The sequence below is a fragment of the Chiloscyllium punctatum genome, chromosome 20, assembly GCF_047496795.1.
Source record: "Chiloscyllium punctatum isolate Juve2018m chromosome 20, sChiPun1.3, whole genome shotgun sequence".
Classification (NCBI taxonomy): Eukaryota; Metazoa; Chordata; class Chondrichthyes; order Orectolobiformes; family Hemiscylliidae; genus Chiloscyllium; species Chiloscyllium punctatum.
Window position 1 is genome coordinate 82,012,723 of NC_092758.1, and position 13,052 is coordinate 82,025,774.

At 38.9% G+C, this 13,052-nt stretch overlaps 1 protein-coding gene across 2 annotated transcripts in view; it reads left to right on the forward strand.

Moving 5' to 3' along the window:
* Positions 1 to 13,052, forward strand: part of ublcp1 (ubiquitin-like domain containing CTD phosphatase 1) — a 44,374-nt gene that overhangs the window by 16,497 nt on the left and 14,825 nt on the right. For both annotated transcript variants that reach the window (XM_072591130.1, XM_072591131.1), the window contains exons 4-7: positions 4,256 to 4,341; positions 6,719 to 6,834; positions 8,474 to 8,572; positions 9,438 to 9,475. In XM_072591130.1, coding sequence (XP_072447231.1) covers positions 4,256 to 4,341; positions 6,719 to 6,834; positions 8,474 to 8,572; positions 9,438 to 9,475 — 339 coding nt within the window. The remainder of the gene's footprint in view (positions 1 to 4,255; positions 4,342 to 6,718; positions 6,835 to 8,473; positions 8,573 to 9,437; positions 9,476 to 13,052) is intronic.

The following is a 13,052-nucleotide window of genomic DNA, read 5'->3' on the forward strand; positions in this document are numbered from 1 at the left end:
ATGCTGATGCAAAGTAATAATTTAACAACTCTGCCACTTCCGTATTTTAAAAGTGACGTCGTGTGTCTGTTGTTAAGGGTCTCACTTATCTATGTGCATCCTCTTTTTATATACTTAAAAAATGCTTCAACGTTGTCCTTGATATCCCTTTCAAGTTTTTTTCCCCCTTTTTTTGCAGGGATTGCAAAAGTATTATATCTGAATCAATGGGATCTTTATTATTTCTAACATAAATAAAGCCCTTTCTTTTAGTTTTATACCACCTGTCTGGATTCTCGGGTTGATCAGGGTACATTAATACATGATTTGTACAGAAAAATACCAGATACAGTTTCTAACAGCTCTCCTTGCTTGAAGTCTTTTAATAATATGTGAAGTCTGTGATGATCAAATGCTGCCTCAATTATTCTGAGCCAAATTTGAAGTATTTTGTAACTTGTCTTTCTCTCAAATGTACCACCAAAATCAATTGTGTTTTGGATACTATTTGATACATGTCCCCTTACTATTAAATTAGCTAATTACCTAGTGCTAAATGTAATCGGGTTTGCTCTCGGTTCAAGAACGTAATATTCAGAAGACCCTGTAGAATGTGATTAGAAATTTTGTTGCCTTTGAAATTCAAACTATTTTGCTTCTCACAGTGAATGAAAATTAAAGTCTCCATTAAAGCTGATCTATGCATTTATTCATCCAGCTATTTTATCTCTCAGGAGACCTGTAGACAGCTTCCACTGAAGTCCAGCCTTATTTCCTATTCTTCATTTTTATCCTGAGTTTCTTGTACTTGTTCACTTTTCCCCCTCTTTTTAATGCTGTAATAATAATTTCCTGTCAAGATTGCTACTGTTTCATTTCCAATTTCCCCATCTTTCCTCAAGAACTTGTATCATGGCCTGTTTTCTACTGATCACAGCTTGTAGCTTCGTCCAGGTCAAAGTGTTAAATTGAACTTGTGCTTCTAATTTCACTTTTAATGTGACATACATTTGTGTGTATAGAACTTTTAACTGCCCACTAGCCCCGAACTGTTTTGCTCACCCATTTCAATTTAACCCATTCCCCCACTGTCTTGTGCATCTCTATCTCGTATTTTTTCTCAATGGCCCTGAGCTGGAGTGTCTCAAGGTAAAGATATTTCCTATAGATTTGACAATTCACAAATAGTTCGGCTGTCCACATTCTCCCACATACTTCAGTCCACGATTTTCTGTTTTTGTTCCTGCCATTACGTTTTTGAAACATACTCATTTTAATTGATTAACTCAGCATTCACTTCCTAGATTCACTCAGGAAGCCTGACACTTGAACAAATTGCCCAACACCTCATGGGAAGAAAACGCAGGAAACGCTTGTGTTGCCATTACCAATTTTTCTTTATTAGTTATTATGAGTTTAATTGTAATTCTAGAATTCTAATACTGATGGGATTGTTTGAGTTCTAGATTATGTTTGGTTAATAGGCTTTATCTTGATTTAACCTTAATAATTAATTAACATGTTTACTTGCTTAATTATTTAAGGATTAAACTTGGAAAAAGTTTAAGTTGAACATTTAGTTTGATTTCCCCTGACCCAGCTGGATCTTGTGACTTTGACCAAGGTGAGTGGTGATGGTTTTGGAGAGCAGCTTGAGAATAAGATTTCTACTCATTGAAACAGAAAAGGTTAAGGGTGATTTCATAAAGATCTCCCAGATTGGAAAGTGTTATGCTCGAAATATTGAGTATCATGTCTGTTCCACTGCCTGGCTGAATGGGTAAAGGGATGTCATTCGAGACAGTGCCAGTCTTGATCTGACTATGGAGAGACAGTAAGCTCGGATTATTCAGATGCTGGACTTTTTTTTTACTCATTCCCCATTTTGCAGAGGCTGAGTCCTACTTCTGTCTCGTGTCTTCCCTGAGGACATCTGACTTCAGGACTTTCCGTTGGGGATCTGTTGTTGAGGACTTGTGGGATAGCACTTTATTGTCAGCTGTTTCCTGCATTAAAATACAATTATTGTTTCCTTTTGTTAATAATTTGCACAGTCCTTACTGTCAGGAACTTGCATTAGATTTTCTTTGTAATGCATTCCTGTTTGATGACACCTTTGTATTCTTTTTCTTGCGTTTTCTTCCCTTGAGGTGTTGGGCAATTTGCCCAAGTGTCAGGCTTCCTGAGTGAACCTAGGAAGGGAATGCTGAGTTAATTAATTAAAATGACTGTGTTTCAAAAATGTAATGGTAGGAATAAAAGCAGAAAATTGTGGAAATGCTTAGCAGGTCAGGCAGCATATCTGTTCTGAGTTGGTGGGGTTTTCTTTTAATCAAGTTGAAACTTTATTTCTCTCCAGGGATGTTGCCTGTCTGGCTGGACCATCTTCTGCTTTTCTTTCAGATCTTCAGGATAAATTGCAGTAAATTGCAAATGATTAGCCAGCAGACTTTTTTTAATGTAGTACAGTAATTTATAGTTACACACATTTATGAAAATATAGTAAAATGTGCCATAAAAGTCACCATAATTAATCCATCAGAATTTTTAAAAAATTATAAAAAATAAACAATGCATACAAATTCGAGACATAATTTTCATTTTTTGTTCCAGCCATGGCTTCTTGAGTGGCTATGGGATGCTGCCTTAGTTCACAGCTGCCAAAGCTGTCCCTAAGGCCACAACAGCAAAGGGGAAGCACATTGAAGCATTTTACACATTGCACTCAGACATCAGAAATGGAGCAATCTGCATCTCTAGGCTGGGATTTGGTGTGCTGAAAAACAAGGCCAGTTAGGTCACATCAATGAAAGTTACTAGCCAGGAACAATCTTGAGTTAGTGGGGTGTAATCCTTAATTGCATTTTGGCAAGCAAAACATGGAACAACAGTACAAAGAAGCGGGTTCAGTACTTAAGGAGTACTGGAACAGAGGAACTTGCGAATGTGTCTATAGATCACTGAAAGTGGCAAGACAGATGGAGAGAGCAGTTAATCAGTCGTTTGGTATTCTGGACTTTTTAAATAGGAGTTATGTTGAAATTGTTAGACCTTGTTAGACCTCAGATTTGTGTTCAGTTCTCGATGTCGTACAATAGAAAGGATGTGACCTCATTGGAGAGAATACAGAAGAGATTTTCCAAAATGGATCCAGGGGATGCAAAACTTAGTGATGAGGATAGCCCGGAGAGGTTGGAACTGTTTTTTTGGACAGCAATAGGCTAATAGGAGATCTGATAAAAGTTTCAAATTCATGAGGAATAGAATATATAGGGAAAAACTGTTCCCACTCAAAAAGGGCCAAGGATGAGAGGATCCGTATTTAAAGTAATTTGCAAATATAGCCAGTGTAAAGTGAGAAACACCCTTTTCGTACAATGAGTGGATCAGTTCTGGAATGCACTGCCTGTTAGTGTGGTGGAGACAAGCTTAATTGGTGCATTCGAAGGAGCATTGTTTCTATGCAAGTGACCGTCCAACCTGCAAGGGTTCGGGGAAAAGGTAGGCAAGTAGCACTGAGTGATTATGTTTGTCAGAGAGCCAGTGTGCACATGATGGACTAAATGGCTTCCTTCTGCGATATGATGATTATCAGATTAATATGAGCTTTGCAATTAACTCAATCCTCTTCTATCCCCACGCGCAATTGGGTTCACTTTCCAGCTGAGGTGCAGTGTCTGAAAAGCAATTATGAGCAGGAACTTGGAGTTTGTCCCCTGCTCTCTATCTCTGTCTCATTTATTCTGTTGGACTGCAGTTATTGATGAGAATGAGATCTGATAATTCATCTAAAACTAGAAATTCTAAAGACCCAACCCTTGCTAGCCTATACACGTCCTTGTCTATTTCATCAGGCAGGGCTTTCACCACCTTGGCCAGTAGAGCACTTAACCATATCAAACTATTTCCTATAGAAATTTTAATATATTCTCTTTACAATTGCTGAAGTGGATTTATTGCCTGGTATAGATCTTACCAGATTGAGAGGGTAATGCTGTTAAAATCCTGTTCCTCTGTTGTAAAAACACTGTTGTACATGAAGATAATATGCTAAGAACTGTTACTGGTACAGTGTTGATTTCCTGCTATGTGGAATGAGGCAGATTGTTATTCTGAGCACAATGTCCAGTGACAGTGACCCAGGTTGGTATGTACTTCACAAACATTAACCTGTTTTACAGGAGAGTTGCTTCAAAGCTTTTGACTAGACAGGTTGCAGTCTTCCTCTTGGATTTTGTTTCAATTTGTTTAAATACTCATTTATTTTCCCACTCAGGAGGAAGTACTGGCACCACCCCCTGACAATGATGATGTCATCAATGACTTTGACATTGAGGAAGACGTTATAGAAGTAGAAAACAGGTATTCTATTTTTGTTCACTTGCATGGGCAGTGGTTCCAACCCTCATCTTGAAACATTTAAGATTCTGACAGGGCTTAACAGGGTCCACACTGAGGGGTTGTTTCTGCTGACTGGAGTATTTCAAACATGGGGCATGAGTATAGGATAAGGGATTGCTCGTTTAGAGATCAAGCGAAGTTTGTTAACAATAATATGCTATAAATCTTTGTAATTTTCTACTCCAGAGTTATTGATGCCCTATCATTGACTAGATTTATGTATACCGCTGAGGATGGGAAGATATAAAGTTTTTGTTTATGCTTGTTGGTCCGTTTATTTGTAAACAGTCTGCCTCAAGAACTATTGGACACATTTCAACAAGGTTTGGTGCATGGTATTGCCCAAGGTAGAACTAATTAGTTGTTTTTGGCAAATATGCAGGTTTAGATCTTTGAATTTTTTTTTGAAGGATGCTTTAACATTGGAACATAAGCCAAAGTAACTTTTTTTTGAAAGAGTTTTGTGGGTTGTTATTTTGTTTTAGAACATTGCATGTTGTCTTGACTGCTGTAGTGGAATTTGGCACAGTTGTAAAAATGTGAGCAGAGGTTTCAGAGCAGCTTATGGAATGTGGATCAGCTTGATCTCTCTTCCAGGTCGAAGCTTTTATTAAAAAGATATATTTATACAGCTATCTAGTTATAGACTATTAGTAATGTTAAACTAACAAAGCATGGTGAAGTAATGTGCTGTGTTGAGCATCCTCTTCACTTTTTAAGACTGGAATAAACAGATTTTTAGTGTCTAAGTGAACTGAATGATATAGTGAATGTGAATGTGGAAAATGCAAGTCAGGCAGCATTTGAGGAGCAGGAAAGGTAACTTTCCCTGCAACTGCGAGAGCTGCAATACCTGACCTTACACCTCACGTCCAAGCAAGGCCCCAAATAATCCTTCCAGAGCCTGCACTTCATCCGACCTGATCTATTGCATCCGTTGCTCCTTATGTGGTCTCTTCTATATCGGGGAGACCAAATGCAGACACGGGGACCAGTTTGCGGAGCTTCTGCACTCTGTACGCATCAACCAACCCAATTGTCCGGTTGTCATCCATTGTGATTACCCCTCCCACTACCTCGGCGATATCTTCATCCTTGGCCGCCTCCACTATCAGAGTGAGGCCAAATGTAAACTTGGAGGAACAGCACCTTATATTTCACCTGGGTGAGCTTACAGCCCTGTGATCTCAATATTCATTTTAACAGCTTCAAAATCCCTCCATCCACAGCTTTATCCATGCCCAACCCCTTCTCCCTGCTTCTCACCCCTCTGACCTGCTGTGCTTTTCCAGCTTTACATCTTTTGACTGTTGCTTCCAGCATCTGCTGTCCTTAATGTCTCTAAGTGTGGAAAATGCATTTGAAACCAAGATAAACTATGTTTGTATTGACTGGCAGAGTAAGTTTAAAGGCCAAATGGATGACTCTCATCCCTTGTCTTTATTTACCTCTGTTTATGTTGACATCCTGGTAGTTTACTAGTCAAATTGTGTGTTGCACAAGCTACCTTAAACTTTACCTTGAGTCAACTCAAGAACAAAACAGAATATGTGTTACTCTTTGCTTGTCGGTTTCCCAGTTCTCTTGTGATTTCTCCAAGTTTACTTTGCAAGGAGTGGCAGTGGTTTCTTTGCACTGTGAGCCTGTGCCTGTTCAGATCTGCATTAAGGATGACCAAACTTGTCCTAACATTCTGCTAAATTTGTATCTGTGCGTGACTGGCAGCAAATAACCTGCTGCTCCATCTAGTTCCTTTGATGGGCGCGATATAAAAATCCCTTAGTGATGCTGTTTCTGTGGGTGATTATCTAACATGAAAGGCAGGATCTGGGAAGTGAGATGATGATGTGAGAGGATAAAAAATCCTATTCCACTTAGTAAATGTGATATAATTAATAGTGTATATTCCCAATGCAAATTTGGTTGCTGTGATCTACCTGTACATTCATTATGTCATCAGTGTATAATAATTGGTGTTTTTGTTATGGTCTGCATGGTAATTTTGAACCTGGGTTTATCTTACCTGCACAGAGATTTTACAGGCTTACATTATTCAGAAGCAAAAGCTTCTGTGACCCATTGTGATATTTCTATATCTGTGGTAGCTTGAACTTCTAAATTGAAGATTTCTCTGTACTGTTGGAGGCAGGCAAGGCCAAAGTTACACATCCAGTGGACTTTTTAAGAAATGTATAGAAAATATGATAATTTGTTAAAATTTCAATTCTGATAGAGTCCATGGCTTCAATCAGACAATGTCAATTCTTTATTATAAACTTATTGGCCATGCCCTATTGAGTTTTTGCTAAATTAGCAATAATTATCTCTCTCAATCTAGGGAAGAGAACTTGGCCAAAATTGCACGCAGAGTAAAAGACTATAAAGTTGAAGTGCTAAATCAACCTCGGGAAGGGAAGAAGCTGCTAGTTTTAGATGTGGACTACACGTTGTTTGGTAAGTGCACTTCAAAACCGATGCATTGTCTGTAAATGAATTAGTTCGTCCTGCCCAGAAATGGAATTTAAAGTACATCTGATAATTTCAGTAGTGAGCCTTCTCTGCCTTTCAAGAAGCATGGCTTCCATGTTGATCTGTGAAACAATCGCTTATATTTTATAGTAATGTGTCATGTGTGAATTGTTCTGATGGACGACAAAGCTCTTTTCTAACTTTGGAAAATTGTGTAACCTGTAGAGCAACATGTCTTACATTTTAATGAGGCAGCTTTTTCAGCATGTTTGTAATGTTCTTTGCTCATTGAGTTTGATTTGAAGGGAGGTTTTCAGCATGCTCTTGCCTTCTGCAGTATTCTGCTGGATCAGATTAGGCTTCTTAAACACTTCTGAACCATGTGTTAACTTATCGGGTAGCTTTGCTTTTTGGAACCTTTGCAACACTTGGCAGTGTGTAACGAATGTCTGTGATACAAGGTAGACTGCAGAATAGAAAGAACATCATCCCATAGCTCTGAGTTGGATTCAATCCCTGGTCCCAGAGCTGAATGCACTGTGGTACTGTTAATATCAAGTTTTGTTAGAAATATTTAGTGAATGATATAAAGTTTCATTCCAGCTAACATCTGTGAACTTTCAAGTTACCAACAGAAATCTCAGTCGATTTATATAATTGTAGACATTGAGGGAGCACAAAATGCAAAAACAAGGTGCAAAGCTGTATTTAAAGAAGGGCAGGTAAATTCTCACTAATATCCTGGGTGAATAGTTATTACTTAACCCACATTGACAAAACTATTGAAGGTCTCGAGCCACTGGTGGGGTGGGGGGTGGGGTGCGATCAGGGCCGGTTCCGCGATCGGTCAGGAAACATGAGCAATTCGGTCTGGTTCTGCAAGATTTCACAGTTTATTATCATGGCCATGATAATAAAGTGTTCCTAGGAGAAAGCTGTACACATGGCTTAAGACAAAGACATTTTTACATCTTTTTTTGAAAAGAAGTACAACCATGGTTACAGAGCAAATTAAGACAATTCCCAATCAAATTTAATAAAATGACGTTGTTGACAGCCACTTAGCCCAATGATATTTCCTGGGACCCAACTTTGTTTTACACAAACAAGCTTCTTTATCTTCCCTTTACACCTGCAATTGCAAGGCCAGTTAGGATGGCTGGTAATGTCTTATCTAGTCTCGTTATTTCTATGTTTTAAAGGAAGTATTGTCTGCTAATCTTTGATTCAGTCCTCAGGAATGCAGCTTTTAGCAGGTTTAAAAGCCATTTTAAGCAAAATTGTCAGTTTGCAGCCAGAAGCCATTTTGACATATTACTTGCGTTAAGAAACCATTTTGTTGTCGGTAAGAGCATGTATTAAATGGCTGCTCCTGACAACAGACTGTATTCATATTTTAGATCATCACTATTTGCTAGTTTATTCTGTCACAGTTTTTGGGAGTTTGCTGTGTATAAATTACCTGTAGCATTCCCCCCCCAACAGTTACAGTACATCAAAATGAAGCTGCCAGTTGTGAAGTAGTTGGTGTCCTGACATTGTGAAAGGCATTATATAGGTACAAGCATTTTCTTAAATCCTAGTGCATCATGTAGCTTGCTGAATTTGTTTACTCTGATTTAAGATCATAGATCATGTGCTGAGAGTGGACTTGAGCTAATGAGGCCGTACCTTCATGAGTTCCTCACTTCTGCATATGAAGATTATGACATTGTTATATGGTGTAAGTATTGAGGCGATTGATCACTTAGTTTTCAAATGAATATGCTCCACAGAAACAGCAGAAGAAAGAAATGATTGGCAGATAGCATATTGTCTGCTAAATATACAGTACTTGATCACATTTCACCAAAACTTTGACTTCACTGCACACCTGAGAAGTAGTCAGATAACATGCCAGTACCATTTGACAATTCCACCCTTTCACTTTAAAGGAGATGAAGAAATTGATCACTTCTTTTCAGTATTATGTAATCCTAAATTTTTAGCTGTGTATTTTGTCTTTCTCCTTTCTGAACAATTTACTTAATTTTTTTTAAGGCATCGTAACATAACTATCAAAGTAATTATTACCTTTGGCAATTAAAAGTAGCTCACTTCTTTAAATCAAGGCTGATTTCATTGGTAATTTAAAGCAATTTTTTGTCATTTAGATCTGGACAGCTCCAGCAGACTTTGCCACTTCTGAGCCTGAGGTAAATGGCATTAACACTGCTACCCTGAGAAAATGGAAGCAGGCTTTCCTTTTGATCAGTTGTCTTCTCCATAGCAATAGTGATCCCACATTGAGGTTACGATAGTGCAAAACCCCATGACAAATCTCATGAATTTCTATATTACCACATGTAGTGTGATTTGCTTGTTTAAGTTCCAAAAAATAGTTTGAGATGATGAGAAAGTTGCTGTCTGAGCAAAGGATATCACTTGTTGCAACCAATCACTCACCTGTGTTATTGGACAAGGTTTCATTGTAAATTTCATAAATTGTTATGTCAGTGACAGAGTAGCTGTTATCATTCAGTCTCATTCTGTTCAAGATTGTTATAAAAAGTAAAGGCTCATGTAATTTCTCTAAATTTTATCCACAGCTGCTACCAGCATGAAGTGGATTGAAGTGAAAATGAAAGTAAGTTATGGCTGAGTGTGATTTTTGTTCCACTTCGCACCATGCCTAAAGGCAATGCTTTTTGCTGTTTTCTCTGTATCCGGCGAAAGTATAAAGCACTCCTTGTGCCGATATAGTACAAGCTATTGTCAATGGTAGGTATCTTCGTTGTGCTGAAAGCGCTGCTTCTGTCTTAGTGCTGGTGTGTTGGCATGTTTTTCTCTTTCTCAGTTTCATGCAATTTTTTCAAGAAAACCTGGGGTATCTCACCGTTTCAAGCACTCACACCTGAGACAGGTGACATTGCAAATGATATCCCATTATAGAAACTTTCAAAAGTTGATTAGGACAGGCTATTCGCAGGTCAAGGGACACATAGCAGGTGGGGGGCCTTTAAAAATGAGATGCGAGTTTAGAGACAGTATGTTCCTGTTAGTGTGAAGACCAGGCTGATAGGTATTGGGAATGCTGGATGACTAGAGAAATTGAGGCTCTGGTCAAGAAAAAGAAAGGAGCCCTGTGACCAGTGGTGTGCTACAAGGATTAGTGCTGGGTCCACTGCTTTTCATCATTTATATAAATTATTTGGATGTGAACAGAGGAGGTATGGTTAGTAAGTTTGCAAATGACACCAAAATAGTTTGTGTAGTGGACAACAAAGAAGATTGTCTTAGAGTATAATGGGCTCTTAATCAAATGGGCCAATGTGCCAATGAGTGGCAAGTGGAGTTTAATTTAAATAAATGTGAGGGGTAGCGTTTTGGTCAGGCAAACCAGAGCAGGACTTATACAGTTAATGGTAGGGCCCTGGAGCATGTTGACAAACAAAGAGATCTAGGGCTCGGATGTATTGTTCCTTGAAAGGAGAGTTGCAATTAGACAGTGTGGTGAAGAAGACTTTTGGCACCCTTACCTTTATTGGCCAGTGCATTGAGTACGTCATATTGCAGGTATATGGACATTGGTGAGGCCCCTTTAGAATATTGTGTGCAGTCCTGTTCGCCCCTATCTAGGAAGGATGTTATTACCCTTGAAAGGGTGCAGAAAATATTTACAAGGGTGTTGCCAGGAATGGAGGGCTTGAGCTATAGGGAGAGGCTGAATAGGCTGGGACATCTTCCCTGGATCATTGGTGACAGAGGAGTGGCATTCTAGCGATTTATAGAATGATGAGGGGTGTGGATAGGGTGAAATAGCTAAGGTCTTTTTCCCTAGGGTGGGGTAATCCAAAAGAAGAGGACACAGGTAAGAGGAGATGGCAGAGATTTAAAAAGGACCTGGGGGGTAACATTTTTCATGCAGAGGTGCGTGTATGGAATGAGCTGCCAGAGGAATTAGTGGGGGTGGGGACAATTATAGTTTTTAAAAGGCATCCGGATGGGTATATAAATGGGAAGGGTTTCGAGAGCGACGGACCCAATACTGGCAAATTAAACTAGGATCAGATTGGAAAGTGTTGTCGATGCCGATGAATTGGACCAAAGGGTTTATTTCCGTGTTGTTTGACTGTAGGCTGTGATGTTGATTCAGTCACTGTCATGGAATCCCTGTAGAAGTGTTTGGTGCTAAAAATGCAGATAGGTACCTTTTAAGAAGGTATATTCTAATCCGTCTGTTCAGAATGTGTTTGCACACCTCTGGAACAGGTGAAACATGAACCTGGCCTCCTGGCTGAAAGAGAGGGACACTATCACTACATCACCAAGAGCCCTCTGGTAACCTGACGCTGACACATCATAACTCAACTGAAGAGGCTGATTTATGAAAAACAAACTGGTTTTTCCCCAGTGGGGACTGGCTTTTGGATAAGGAAAGGCTCCAGAAGGGAAATTTGGGACTGAGTGTTTTTGCTAACTGGAAGGTTTACTGCAAAATTGATCTCCGAGTCTTTTACTACCTAATTTAGCGTGTGGGTATTGTTACTTTAAACAAAAGATGTTTAATTTTAAGCTCCAGGATAAAATTCGGCAGCAATGCAACAACTGAATATCTGCACACAGTTTGTGACTTGCACTTTCAATACCATTTTTTCACAATTACAGTAACATAGTATTATTCTCATACTGGCTGGAACCTTCTACAGTATTTGGTTAGGGTGGATTGTTCATGCAAGGAGAAAGTGAGGACTGCAGACTGGAGATCAGAGTCAAAAAGTGTGTTGCTGGAAATGTAGAGCCAGTCGGTCAGACAGTATCCGACGAGCAGGAGAGTCGGCATCAGGTTGAAGTGCCTATGCTGGAAACAATGACTGTCCTGCTCCTCGGATGTTGCCTGACTGGCTGTGCTTTTCCAGCACCACATTTCTGACTCAGAAAGGCACAGTTACAACATGTTTTGGTCAGGCTTTGTAATCGCCCCTTCCCTCAAAAGGCTCTGGCAGCTGCATTCCAAAAAAACATGCAAGGAGCCACACAATTGCTTCCAGCAATGTTGTTCCCACTCAATGTAATATATACTGTTTAAAAGTGGGGCGGGGGGGGGTCTGCTGTGGGATCGTGTCTAGATCTTGTGCTGGGTACCGGTTGTCGCCATCTCAGATAATGGAACGCACTGACTTAGCCTCTTCTAATAACAGGTCATAATCTTACAAGTGCTTTGTATAAACTTGCTATTTTTCTGCTACTTCATTAATCTAACGTCTTAGCTTGTTTTAGCACATTTCACTGAGGAAAATTGATCTACAAGCATTATTAGGTACACATTTAAATTAGGATGACATGGAATAACTTGTGAGCTTGAAGATATTTTTCTTTTAATTTTTGTTGATGGAATGATGTGTTGTCCTGAGCTGAAATACTTCTTTACCTTTAAATGGACTGTCATAGGCAATAACAACATAATAGAACATTGCTGAAAGTCAATGGACACCTATTTTCCTCACACTTTCAGAAGAAGACAAGTATACCCAAATAAAATCGGAAAGCCAGGTGCTGTCATAAAAGTTATAACCAGATTTAATAAAATGAAAGACAAAAAGAAAATCAGGTTAGGTTTTGAAAAAACCATGAAGGAGGCAAAATTTCTTGGAAGATTGAATTGAATTAGCTTTATTGTTGCATATACTCAGAGTACAGTGAAAAGTTTACAGTCGCTACATTACAGCACCACCTTAGGTACAAAGGTGCCTCAGTACAGATTCTTAAGATCAAATTCTTAGGAACAAAAAACATTAGAAAAGTAAAGAAATAAATAGTCTGAGGTTATTTGATAATTGTGTTAGAGAAGGAGAACACGGAATCAGCCTGAAATTTAATAGCTGATGGGTGGGGGAAAACATTATCATTCTACTGAAATCATTGTTATTTCCACTGTTGGCAATGATTTGTTTCTTATATTCTCAGAAGTTCTGAAGATCAATTGTTATTTGCCTCTTTTTACTCATGATTGAACTCCCTTTGTTTATAATTCATTGGGAGGAAGTATCATTTAATATCCCTATTGATGAGTCTTTAATATATGGTTATTGCAAGACTATTTGTGCCTGCCAGTTTGTTACTGGTAAGACACTGCTATAATCTGAAAATTTATATTACTGATCGAAGTATTAAGCATCACCTGATGCTGAGTCCAGCTGTTGTGTACCATGTTACCTTGTCTG